At 42.7% G+C, this 13,880-nt stretch overlaps 1 protein-coding gene across 1 annotated transcript; it reads right to left on the bottom strand.

Annotated features, from left to right (window-relative positions):
• Positions 1-10,845: 10,845 nt before the first annotated feature.
• On the bottom strand, positions 10,846-12,377 carry LOC129404902 (COP9 signalosome complex subunit 4-like). Its single transcript, XM_055139143.1, is given in 3 exon segments — positions 10,846-12,003; positions 12,006-12,308; positions 12,311-12,377. Coding segments are annotated over 3 exon segments (1,170 nt in total). The 3' UTR covers positions 10,846-11,203.
• Positions 12,378-13,880: the final 1,503 nt, after the last annotated feature.

Genomic DNA, 13,880 nt, shown 5'->3' on the forward strand with positions numbered 1-13,880 from the left:
GGGATCACACCCTGTTCTACTGCATGGAAGGAAAATGCCCTACCCGCTGTACTATTGCTATGGCCCTGGACCTGGCATTTTGCTCATTGACCGAAGCTCATCTGTATATTTATTTCCTGGCATATTATTTTAGTCGAACCTGTATTTGATGACTAGAATTGACTCACTTCCTATGAAATAAGAAATGGACTTTCTTTGTGCTTCTGTTTCCCCTCCTATTCCCTATTCCCTTTGAGCTCCCAGATTCCATACTCACCGAATGATGCTTCTGTTTCGAGTCCTAGGAGAGTGACTAGAAGTGAAACGTGGAGAAACATATTAAACTTCATGGTGGTAATCTGTGAATGACGCAGTATCGAGTTGGTATTTTATAGAGAATGTAAACCAAGTAGGAGGGGACTCTCTGAATATCCAATTTATCTACTATATCTCTTATCATTTCGAGAGGTTTTATTCGAGCTAAGCAGAGTGTTCTGCCAAATTTTAATCCTGAAGTTTTCTCCTGGGAGTAGGTAATAAGATTTTATCAATGTTGCTTTCCTATACTTTAGAACAGAAGCCCCTTGATTATAATAAAACAAGAGTTATCAGTTCTTTGGTTAGTCTTTCTGTCACTCTCTCTATATATATATGGCTCCAGAGTTTCATTCTGTGTTATTTTCCTTGAGTCTATGCATGATTTCTAAAAGGCCTAGAATGTCCATTTTGTAGATGAGAAAGGGTCAAACTACAAATAATATTGTCACATGGAGGACAAAGTTTAGATTCATGACTTTAGAACAGGAATCGTTTCTTTTTTTTAAATTTTTATCTTATCACCATGTGGAAAGTTACAAAGTTCTCAGGTTTATGTCTCAGTTATACAATATTCAAACACCATCCCTTCACCAGTGCCAATATTCCACCACCCAAATCCCCAGTATACCCCCAGCCCCCGCCCCCCACCCTCAACTGTATAACTGATGAATTTCACTTCATTTTCTTTTTACCTTGATTACGTTCCATATTTCAACACAAAACTCACTATTGTTGTGGGAGTTCCCCCCCCCAAAAGACAGCCCTACTAAGGAAGCATTTGATAATTAGTTTTCCCTTAAAAGATTGTATATTTTCAGTTTTTAGAAAAGGTTCTGGGGCCACATTAGTGGCCGCACGGTTCGGATATGTCCCAGTCCCGCATCCTGGAGCCGTGTTAGTTGCTGCTCAGTGTCGCCAGGGCTCCATCTGGAGAAAGTGTGGTGGCTGCACCTCCTCCATCCGGATCCCCGGTATTGCTGACCCTGATTCAGGGGGTATGGAGCATTCTCTGGCCGCGTTGCTCACCAGAATGCCTGGCTGCTTCTCTGTTGAATGTGGCAAGACGGCGCCGAGGGTGGGTCGAGGGTGTGACTTCTGGCAGCCGGGACCACTTGGAGGCTGGGCTGGCGCCGCCCCACTCCACTGCCCCCCCCCCCCAGGCTCGGATGTGTCCCAGTCCCGCATCCCGGAGCTGTGTTAGTTGCTGCTCAGTGTCGCCAGGGCTCCATCTGGAGAAGGTGTGAGAACAGGAATCATTTCTAATATCTGGGAACCTGCATTGTTTCCAGAGGAGCAGGACACAAAAAGAAGGAAATGAAGGGGGCCAAAGAGAACTAGAAATAATGGGTCAATAGACTTCAGGGCTTTAGTTGTATCAGCCAAAAGATTTAGGGGTATAGTCATATATCCAAAGTACAGACTTCACTGAACTGAAAACATGGGTCTAAGTGGCAGTCATGGCAACTTTGTCATGTGCCTGTCAAGTTGACAGGTATGAGTCTAGTGTGGGGAGGGAAGTGGAGAACATGTGAGAACTCTGGTGAAGGGACATTGGCATTTGTGGAGGGAATGATATTGAAGTATTTTATGCCTAAATTAAGCTCCCTGTAACTTTGTAAATCATGCCTTTTTAATAAAAACTTAAAATTAAAAAATATCTGAGAGTCTGAAATTTTCAAAAAAACCTGGGAAATTAATATTGCATGGAGTTCGATTGATATTGTTCCTGGATATTGTGTCCCAGTAAATTTCTCTTTGGGTGGCTGAGATCAGGATGTGGTATATCTTGTACTGTCTTTGTTCCCAGAACACTAATCTTCCCTACATTCCATAGCGTTGTGCACAGTGCATATATCCTCTCTTATGACCTTTGCAGTAACTCTATGCCTCAGGTTTTCCGTTTGCATCTAGAGAAGGAATGCAGGATCCAAGGAAGTTATGTGACAATTATTATGTGCTAATATTACCATTGCGTTCTGTCAGGGTCTCTGTCAGTGAGGCCTTTTCGGCAACGACTTTCCATATTCTGGGCTGCACTGATGCACGACTTTCCATATTCTGGGCTGCACTGATGCACTTATTCAGTCCAATTAGGGATTTTAATTCCTCTGGATGGAAATGTAGTTGTGAGTAGATGAAGGAAGGACTTAAAAAATTCTTTTGGAGGCACTGTGACTTAGAAAACTATTCATATTAGAGTTTCAGGGATACTGTCTTCCAATCCCACCACCAGTGTCAGCTTCTTTTTACCAATGTCCCTTGGTTCCTTCCCACCTCCTCCCTCCAATCTGCCTCACTGACAGGCATATTGTTTAGCTCTTTTTTTAATACATTGTGTTTTATAACACTGGTAATGGTAATTTTCGTATGTAGCATAATCCAGCACCGTTTGCCTCTCCAGAATGCCAACTTCCTTTCACAATCATCACAGCGTCCACCCCACTTCCTCGCCCTGAGTAGCATTCCTACTGAAGATTCTTTCAAAGTTTCTATTGCTTTGGGACATTGTTTCTTCCCCTGCATTGTTTCTTTATATCCCACATAAGAGGAAGATCGTTCTGTATCTCACCCTGTCTTTCTGGATAACTTAATCCAAGATGATATTCTCCAGGTTCCTCCATGGAGTGGCAAATTATTTTATTTTATAATTTCTTTAAAGTGATTAATTATCCACCATTCGTGTGCAGCCACTTAGAGTCTCGTTGGCGTGGGGGAGGAAATGGCCGGCTCCAGCCCCTTCCTGTGAGGCCTCGGGTGTCCCATCACCGCGGGCACACTCCTGACTTACTGTTGCCTCTGAAAAAAGGCGGCCACCGAGCCACCAAGTTGCCAGGGGGAGTAGGCGGAGGGGCGACACCTTTTCTCACCTTGGGTGGCCTGGTGCCGGTAACCTAATGCGAATTCTGGATGCATTTCTGACAAAGGCCGCTGGGTTCTGAGATTCGTTTCTGAGTCTCCGGAATCATGGCCCTTAAGCAGCTTGGTCAGAAGGCAGATGGGCCTCAGTGTTGTTTTGATTTGCATCTCTCTGATGATTAGTGATGAAGGTCATTTTTTTCATGTGCCTTTTGGCCATTTGAATCTCTCTTTTTTTCCAGCCACTGACCTTTCTTTCTTTTTTTTTTATTGAATCTCCATGTGGAAAATTACAATGCTTTGCTTTCAGGCTTAAGTCTAAGTTATACAATGCTGAAACAACCATCCCTTCACCAGTGCACATATTCCACCACCAAAATAGCCCCAGTATACCTCCCATCCCCTCACCCATCCACCCCCGCCTGTGTAACTGATAAATTTCACTTTACTTTCTCTTTACTTTGGTTACATTCAATATTTCAACAAAAACTATTATTGTTAGGAGTTCCCCACTAGAGTCAGACCTGCTGTGAAGAGATATGAGATCACGTAGCGGCCGCGCAGTTTTGGATTCCTGTATTTTAGCAACTAAGTCCAGGGAAATTTCTTCCAAAAATTGGAAGGCATAGTTCTCAGTCTAGACATTTCTGCAAGGAGCTGCCGGTACAAAAAGTAGTTTAGCTGGCCTCTGGAATCATGCTCGTGCAGCTGCGGTGAGGCCGCACACGTGCGGCCCCCGGGAACACATCTCGGCGGGGAGCAGGGCCGGTACCCTGAATCTCTTTTTTGAGGATGTTTCTGTTCATTTCTTCTCCCCATTTTTTTTTTGTGGGGTTTGAGTTTTTTTTCTTGTAAAACTTTTACTAGTGTCTTGCATATCCTGGATATTAAGCCCCTGTATGATGGATATTGGTTATGTATATTTTCCCATTCATGGGCTCTTTCTGTATTTTAGTTATGGTTTCTAGGGAGGTGCAGAAGCTTCTTAGTTTAATGTAGTCCCATTTGTTTCTATTTGTTTCCACTTGCTTGGTCAGTGGTGTTTCATCCTTGAAGTTGTCTTTAGCTTCAATATCATGGAGGGTTCTGCCTACATTTTTCTCCGTGTACCTTATGGATTCAGTTCTATATCGAGGTTTTTAACCCATTTTGATCTTAGTTTTGTGCTTGGCATTAGACAGAGGTGTGAGTTCATTTTTTTTAATGTAGCTGTCTAGTTTTCCCAGCACTACTTGCTGAAGAGGCTTCCTTGCTCCAGTTCAGGTTTATTGCTTCTTTATCAAAGATTAACTGATCATATACTTGAGAGACTGTGTCAGAATATTCACTTCTGTTCCTTTGGTTTGTGGGTCTGTTTCTAGTCCAATACCATGCTGTTTTAATTTTTACCGCTATGTAGTACAGTTTGAGATTGGAGCATTTGATGACACCCATCTTCTTTCCCCCAAGGATTGCTATGGCTCTTCCTGGGGGTTTATTACTCCATGTGAATTTCAGGAGTGTTTTGTCTATTTCTTTGGACAATGTCATGGGTATTCTTATAGAGACTGTATTGAACCTGTACAATGCTTTGGGGACTATTATCATTTTGGCAATGTTAATCCTCCCGATCCATGAGCAAGGAATGAGTCTTCATTTTCTTGCTTCCTTTTTTTATTTCTTGAAGCAGTGTTTTGTAGTTTTCTTTGTATAGGTCCTTCACTATTGTAGTTAAGCTGATTCCAAGGTTCTTGATTTTCTGAGGCACTATTGTGAATGGGATTTTAAACAAATTTATATTTCTTCTTTTTCATTTTTTGTGTGTCAAGGCTGTAGACTTTTGAGTATTGATTTTGTAACCTGCCAATTTGATTTAGAAATGCACTGTTTCTAGGAGCCTTTCTCTAGAATTTTTAGGGTTCTCTAAGTATAGTATCATGTCATCTGCGATTAAGGATAGCTTGACTTCTTCCCTTCCTATCTGGATGCCTTTGAATCCTTTGTTTGCCTAAAGGCTATGCCAAGTACTTCCAGACCTATATTGAATAGAAGTGGTGAGAGTGGCCAACCTTGTCTTATTTCCGATCTTAGGGGAAGTGCTCTCAGCTTTTACCCATTGAGAATAATGCTTGCAGTGGGTTTGTAGTAGATGGCTTTGACTATTGAGGAAAGTCCTTCCACTCCCATTTTGCTGAGAGTTTTTATCAGAAATGGGGCTGAATCTTGTCAAATGCCTTCTCTGCATCTACTAATATGATTATATGGTTTTTATCATTGTTTTTATTGATATGGTTGTATTATGTTGATGACTTCAGAATGCTAAACTATCCTTGCATCCCCGAATGAATCCTACTTGGTCATGCTATGCGATCTTTTTGATGAGTCTTTGGACTCTATTTGCTAATATTTTGTTGAGAATCTTGCTCTGTATTCATCAGGGATATTGAACTGTAATTTTCTTTTTGTGGTGTAACTGTCTGCTTTTGGTATGAAGGTGATAGTTGCCTCACAGAAACTGTCTGAAGTGTTTCTGTTTCTAAAGTTTCTTGGAAAAGCTTGAACAGGATTGGGAGTAGGTCCTCTTTGAAGGTTTGGAAGAATTCACTAGTGAATCTATCTGGGCCAGGGCTCTTATATTTGGGAGTCTTTTGATTCCTATTTTGATTTCCTTGATAATGATAGGTCTGTGGCCTGGAGCGTTGCGATGGCCGGATTCCACAGGATGCATATGTCATTCCCAACTTCCTCCCTTCCGAAATCTGACACGCCATTTTGTTGGTAAAGACATGTACAGCACCTAGTCCAGACAAGGTCAGTCTGGACCTAAAGAATCTGCCGCCAGTACTCGTCAATACACTAGCTAGGCTCTTCACACACTACCTGTCTGAATGCAAGGTTCCATCCCAAAGGAAAACCAGCAGGACCATTCTGTTGTACAAGTAGGGAGACACCAACGACATCAGCAACTATCGCCCAATCTACCTGTTTTCCTTTGTTATAAGTTGTTCAGTCGAGTCATCCTGAGTAGAAACGGCAGAACACTAGACGAAGGACAACCATATGAGCAAGCTGGATTCCAAAAAAGATTCAGCATGATCGACCATATCCACATAGTGATCAGACTCATTGAAGTTTCGCGAGAGTTCAAGATGCCACTCTGTCTAACGTTCACCGATTGAAAAAAGGCCTTTGATTCTGTTGAGACTGAAGTGGTCATCGAAGCCCTAGCCAGACAGGGCATTCAAACTCAGTACATCAAGATCCTCTGTGAGCTGTACTATGGATTCACCACCAGGATATCACCATTCTACAAGGAAGTGATCATTGACGTAAAGAGAGGGATTCGGCAGTGTGATACCATTTCACCAAAACTCTTCAGTGCCACCCCGAGAACATCATGAGATGACTGGAATGGGAAGGAATGGGAGTGAAGATAGACAATCGGCAACTACACCACCTCCGCTTCACTGTTGACATCATTCTCGTAACACCAAACATTAGCCAAGCGGCACAAATGCTGGCCGACTTGAACCGCGAGTGTGGAAAAGTAGGACTGCAGCTGAATCTCAACAAAACGATGTTTATGAAAAACGAATAGTCCCGATGTTCCATTTGCTCTCAATGGAATGAACATCTCTGAATGCAGCAGCTATGTGTACCTGGGTAGAGAAATCAACATGAGGAACGACTTGGTGCCAGAACTGTGCAGGAGGAAGAGAGCAGCGTGGAACACCTTCAAGAGTATTGAAACAGTGTTAAGAGGATGAAGAACCTCTGGCTCTAGGCATATGGTTTGACTCAAACCGTTCTTTCTGCACTAACATATGCCTCACAGACCTGGACCCTACGAAAACAGGATGAGAACGCAATTTGGGTATCCCAAAGAGGAATCGAAAGAGCCATGCTAGGAGTATCACGATTCACTCAAGTGAGACAAGGAATCTGGATCAATTCTGCTCCGTCCTTGATCAAGAATCAGGGATGCTGTCTCGTTTGCCAAGGAGTCGAAAATCAGATGGGCCGGACACGTAATGTGATTCAGAGATGACCACTGGATTAGAGCTGTTACCGACTGGATTCCTCAGGACATCAAAAGTCCACGTGGCCGCCCACCAATGAGATGGTCAGTCTTCTTCGTCAAAACCCTGAATGAACAATTTGAGGCTCTTTCCGTTCCTGAAACAAGCAGATATCATTGAGCTACACTCGAGAGTGACAGGGACCAATGGAGACATTACTGGCGCCTGCTCGAGCAAATCGAAGATGAATGGGATGACAAGTGATTCAAGTGATAGGTCTGCACAGGTATTCCAAGTCTTCTTTGGTCAGCTTTGGGAGATTATAGGAGTCCAGTAATTTATCCATGTCTTCGAGGGTATCTAGTTTTGTAGCATAAAGATTTTCCAAGTAATCTCTGATTATCCTTTGAATTTCTGTGGGTTCTGTTGTGATGTCTCCCTTCTCAGTTTTGATTCTGTTACTAGGAGTCTCTATTTCTCATTCCTTGTGAATATTGCTTGTGGTTTTTGTGGATTGTTTATTTTCTCAAATAAACAGCTCTTGGCTTCATTGATCTTACAGATTGTCTTTGGGTATCTATGTCATTAATTTCTGGGCGAATTTTTTTTATTTCCTTCTTTTTTTCTGGATTCAGCTCCATTTGTTGGTTATTTTCCAAGATCCTTTTTTATTTTATTGAATAACTGTGATATAGTTGCAAGTTTTCATGTTTGAGATACAATCTCAGAATGATCAAGCACCCATCCCTCCACCAGTGCACATTCCCCACCACTGATATCCCAGGTATACTCATTCTTTCCCACCCTCCCCCTGCCCCCATGGCAGACAATATTCCCCATACTCTCACTCTCCTTTTGGGCATTATGGCTTGCAACACAGACACTGAGAGGTCATCATGTTTGTTCCATTACATACTTTCGGCACGCATCTCCTATCCCAACTGGTTCCTCTAGCCATTATTTCCTTAGTGATCCCTTCTCTATTCCATCTGCCTTCTCCCCTCCGCTCATGAAGCAGTCTTCCAGCTATGGTGCAATCCCCCTGGTCCTTGTATATACTGTCCCTGGGTGTCAGCCTCATGTGATGTTAATCTATACTCCACAAATGAGTGCAGTCCCTCTATGTCTGTCCCTCTCTTTCTGACTCATTTCACTTAGCATGATACTCTCTATGTCTATCCATTTATAAGCAAATTTCACGACTTCATCTCACCTAACAGCTGCATAGTATTCCGTTGCGTAAATGTACAAAAGTTTCTTTATCCAGTCATCTGTTTTAGGGCACTCGGGTTGTTTCCAGATTTTGGCTATTGTGAATAGTGCTGCAATGAATATATAGGTACCGATGTCATTTCTACTGTGCTTTTTTTTTTGCGTCCTCGGGATATATTCCCAGAAGTTGTATTGTGGGGTCATATGGAAGCTCAATTTCTAGTTTTTGAAGGACTGTCCATATTGTTTTCCAGAAAGGCAGGACCAGTCAGCATCCTACCAACAGTGAAAGAGCGTTCCTTTTTTACCCACATACACGCCAGCACTGGTTGCTTTTGTTCTTTTGAATGTGTGCCAGTCTCTGTGGTGTGAGGTGATATATCATTGTTGTTTTGATTTGCATCTCCCTGATGACCAGCGATGTGGAGCATTTTTTTACGTGCCTTCTGGTCATTTGTATCTATTTTTTGAGGAAATTTCTGTTCATTTCTTCTCCCTATTTTTTGATGGGCTTGGAGGATTTTTTCTTATACAATTCTACTAGTGTCTTGTATATCCTGGATAGTAATCCCTTACCAGATGGGTATTGGGTCAATATTCTTTCCCATTCTGTGAGCTCTTTCTTTATTTTGGTCACTGTTTCTTTTGAAGTGCAGAAACTTCTCAGTTGATGTAGTCCCATTTGTTTATATTTGCTTCCACTTGTATGGTTCAGTGCTGTTTCATACTTAAACATGCTTTTAGCTTCAATGTCATGGAGAGTTCTGCCTACATTTTCTTCTATGTACCTTATAGAGTCATATCTGATATTGAGGTCTTCAATCCATTTTGATCTGACTTTTGTTCCTGGCATTAGACAGAGGTCAGAGTTCATTTTTTTGCAGGTAGCTATCCAGTTTTCCAAGCACCACTTGATGAAGAAGCTTTCCTTGTTCCACTTCACATTTCTTGCTCCTTTGTCAAAGATTAAGTGGCCATATGTTTGGGGGTATGTGACAGGATATTCAACTCTGATCCATTGGTCTGCAGGTCTGTTTTTATCCCAATAACATGCTGTTTTAATTACTACTGCTTTGTAATAGAGTTTGAAGTTAGGGAAGGTGACGCTGCCCATCTTCTTTTCCCAAACGATTGCTCTAGCTATTCATGGGGGTTTACTGTTCCATATGAATTTCAGGAGTGTCTGGTCTATTTCTGAGAAAAATGTCATGGGTATCCTGATAGGGACTGCATCAAATCTGTATAGTGTTTTGGGCAGTATTGCCATTTTGATCATGTTAATTCTCCCTATCCGTGAGCAGGGGATGTGTCTCCATTGCCTAGTGTCCTCTTTTATTTCTTGAAGTTGTGTTTTGTAATTTTCCTTGTCTAGGTCCGTCATCTCTTTTGTTAAGCTGATTCCAAGGTACTTAATTTTCTGAGGTACTATTGTGAATGGGATTGTGTTTTTATTTTTTTAAATTAAAATTTTTTAAAAAAATTTATTTTAGTGAATCAACATGTGGAAAGTTACAAAGTTCTCAGGCTTATGTCTCAGTTATACAATGCTCAAACACCCATCCTTTCACCAGTGCCCATATTCCACCACCAAAAAGGAAAAACCCAGTATACCTCCCACCCCCCTACCCCCCAGCCCCCCACCCACCTCCCGCATAACTAATAAATTTCACTTCCTTTTCTATTTACCTTGATTACATTCCATATTTCAACACAAAATTCACTATTGTTGTTGGAGTTTCAACACAGAACTCACTATTCTTGTTGGAGTTTATCCCCCAAGAATACGGCCCTATTGACAAGGAAACATTTGATAATTAGTTTTCCACTAATGAGAATGAAGAGAAATGGCGGCCACGCGATTTAGGATTTCTGTATTTTAGTAATTAAGTCCAGGGAGATTTAAGTTGGAAATTGCATCATTTCCCTTCCTGGAGCAGCATGGAGCAAAAGCTTAGTTCACAGTCTGGAGACATGGCTGCAAACACTCTCTGGGACCCCAACTAATATAGCTGGTTCTGGATTCTGGTCATTCAGCAGCAAAGTGGCTGTGCAAAGGCATGGCCACCCGGGTCGACTCTCGGTGGAGCTCGAGCTGGCCCTGGCCCCAGCCCGAGACTACCCAAGCGTCTCGCTGTTTCAAGTTCAAAACACATTTTTTTCTCCCGCGCCACCAAGTTCGTACCTGTTTAAAAGTTCCATAAAATGGCGGATGCCATACCGCTTCTTCCCGGAGGGTAGAAAAAAACAAGGGAGAAGGATATTTTCCCCCTTAGCCGGCATGGAGCAAAAGCTTAGTTCACAGTCTGGAGACACGGCTGCAAGCACTCGCTGGGACCCCAAGTAATATAGCTGGCTCTGGATCCTGGTTATTCAGCAAGAAAGAGGCTGTGCAAAGGCATGTCCACCCAGGTCGAATCTCAGCGGAGCTCGAGCTGGCACCGGCCCCGGCCCAAGACTCGGGATTGTGTTTTTTTTTTTTTTTTACTCGGCTCACTTCACCGTTTATTAGAATAATCACATTTGGAGAGGCACAAAGCACTTAAATTTTACATGACTACAAAGTTATCACAAATCCCAAACCTTTTAGCCACAGATATTTCACTCAGTTTAAAGGAAAAGCTGTCAAAACATCTGAGTTAATTTGATACACGGAGAACCTGAATATATGAGAACTACATTATTTCCAAGTGCTGTACTTCTTGCTCTACTAATATCTGCTTTAAATGGAATCCAGCATCAAAGGGACTGAAATAGTCAGGTAAGGATGCAAATGCTGTGGAGAGTGAAGTCGGCCTGGACAATGTGGAGAAGGACGTGGTGTGCGCACGAGGTGGGAGGACTCACTGGGCCATCTGGGCCTCCATGGCCTGGGCCGTCCACTCCGGCGCCGTCTGGCTGATTTTCTCCAGAAGGTTATTCACCTGGAAGCAAAGTGACTGGATCTGCTTGTCCCACGTTGGCAGGGCTTCTCTTGTTTCAAAATGAACTATTCCATCAATCTGATCAATGAATCCATTCATCCGTCCTTCTGTTATCATTTGTGATGCTATCTTTTCTGCCTTAGCTGCAGGGATTTCCAGAAGAGCTCCCAGTTCTTCAAAGGTGATATTATTATATAATTTGCTTGCAGATAACAAATTGTGTTCAATAACAGCTCTGTCCAAAATGCTTGAACCGTCGGCCGTAGTTGCCTTTTGGTGCGGCATCAGCATGGCCGCGAATTCCTGCAGCTGGTTTCCTCGGATGATCCGGTCCAGGTACATCTCTAGGATCCCGTAGGCAGCAAGCTGCTGACACCTCTCGTCCTTGAAAAGGGTAGCAAGCATCCGGGAACGCTGCTGTCCAGCTGAGGCTAAGATGGTACAGTGCAAAGCGTGTTTTAAGGCCTCGAGTCTTTCACTTTCGTGGACTATTGTCTTGTAAGAGAGCTCATTGTACCTCTGGGCAGCTTCAATGAATTTCCTCCTATAATCAAGAACACGGGCATAGCATACCTTATAATGTATCTGTAACTGTTCGTTGGTGGATTCGTTCTGAAGCAATGATGCTCGATTTATATAAGCCTCGGCCTGGACTGGGTCATCATCCTCCAGGTACAGCCTCGCAATCTTCAAGTAAGTCTCCAGCTTGTAATCTACAATACTTGGGCTGCATTTCTCCAGTCTTCTTCCTTCTCATATATAGATGCAAGATGCTGTCTTATGGAAGCAACCTGCTCCTCAAAGGAAATGACTCTGGGCTGGATCTTTTCCAGGGTGAAATGATAAATGTCTTTGGCAGTGCCATCGGGCAGGTTAGGGACATGTGCGCAGAAATCTGTCAGCAGCTGCCGAGAAATCACCAGGCTGACGTTCTCATTCACCATTGCTTCCACAAAAGCTTTCAAAGCTTCTAGTTGCTCTGCCCCGGATAACTGAATGGCTTTTTCCAAGATCTGACGGTACCCGCCAGGTCCTTGTGAGAGCCGCTGGAGTTCATGAGCTGGGCCAAGTCCTGGCGCACGGCCGCCGCCATCTTTCTTCCAGCTCGGCCCGGGCCTCGCGCGGCCTGAACAGCCTCGGGATTGTGTTTTTAATGTCTCTTTCTTCTCTTTCATTATTTGTGTATAAGAAATCCATGGACTTTTGGGTGTTGATTTTGTAGCCTGCCACTTTACTATATGGAAGCATCATGACAGGGGTGCAGATATGGTGCTTTTGGACCAACGAATAAATTGCAGACAAAGTAACTTCTAGGTTTTGTTACTTTCCAAAAATGAATTGTTGGGGTCTGGAGAGTTAGTCCAGTGGGGAGGTCACTTACTGTGCATGCAACTGACCTTGGCTCAGTCCTTGCCATCTGATATGGTGGCAAGCATCCCCAAGCACCGCCAGAAGTGACTGTTACACAGAGCCAGGAGTAAGCCCTCAACAGCGTCGGGTATGTCCCAAAAAAAAAAAAATCTCATTGCCCAAGATGTGTCCTTATTTGTCTGCTTCATTCCTGGCTCACATATTTTTAATGCCTTAAATATTTCCTAAAATATTTAATATATGTGGTTTGAAGGTGTCACCTGGAGGAGCTGGTGTGGGCCTCCCAGTGGAGGAGAGAGATATAATGCTAACTTAACATGTGACTAGAAGCAAAACGTGGAGAAACATTTGCGTGTGTTTTTCTTAATTTATTATTTTTTTAATAGTGAATCACCGTGAGGTACAGTTACAGATTTACATATTTTTGTGTTTGTGTTTCAGTCATACAATGCTCAAGTACACATCCCTCCACCAGTGCCCATTCTCCACCACCGATGACCTCAGTATCCCTCCCACCTCCCCATCCCATCTTCACCTCCCCACCCCACCTCTGTAGCAGGGCATTCATTCCCTTTTGTGTGGAGAAACATTTGAAACTGCATGGCTGTAATAAGTAAATGACCCAGTTGAGGGTTGGTATTTCATGGAGAATGTAATCCAAGAAGGAAGAGCCTCTTTGAATATAAAGCTCAATGCTTTTTTTAAATTTTAAGAACACTTTTAAAAATTTATCTACTTTTTATTCATTACTATTAATATACGGGATTACTGCTATTTGTTAGCTCAACTGCTTTCTATTTCATATAATTTACAAGAGCTGTTATCCCAGCTAAGCAATCAGTTCTGCCAAAGCTCAATTCTGAACTTTTCTCTTGGGAGTAGGTAACAAGATTTGATCTAAGTTGCTTTTTGATTCTTTAAATTGAAGCCCCTTGATTATAATAAAACAAGAATTATCAAATCTTTGGTGAGTCTCTCTGTCCTCTCCTTCATTATATTTTTAATCCTCTGTTATTTCCCTTGAGTCTATGCATGATTTCCATAAGGCCTTGAACCTCCTACTAGTCGATGACAGGGGTCAAACTACAATGACTATTGTCACATGGAGGACAAAGTTTGGATTCAGGACTTTAGAACAGGAATCATTTCTAATATCTGGGAACCTGCTGTGTTTTGAGAGGAGCCAGACCGAGAAAGTAGGAAATGAAGGGTGGCAGAGGGGAAC

The sequence above is a fragment of the Sorex araneus genome, chromosome 5 (assembly GCF_027595985.1).
Source record: "Sorex araneus isolate mSorAra2 chromosome 5, mSorAra2.pri, whole genome shotgun sequence".
In the NCBI taxonomy this organism is placed as follows: domain Eukaryota; kingdom Metazoa; phylum Chordata; class Mammalia; order Eulipotyphla; family Soricidae; genus Sorex; species Sorex araneus.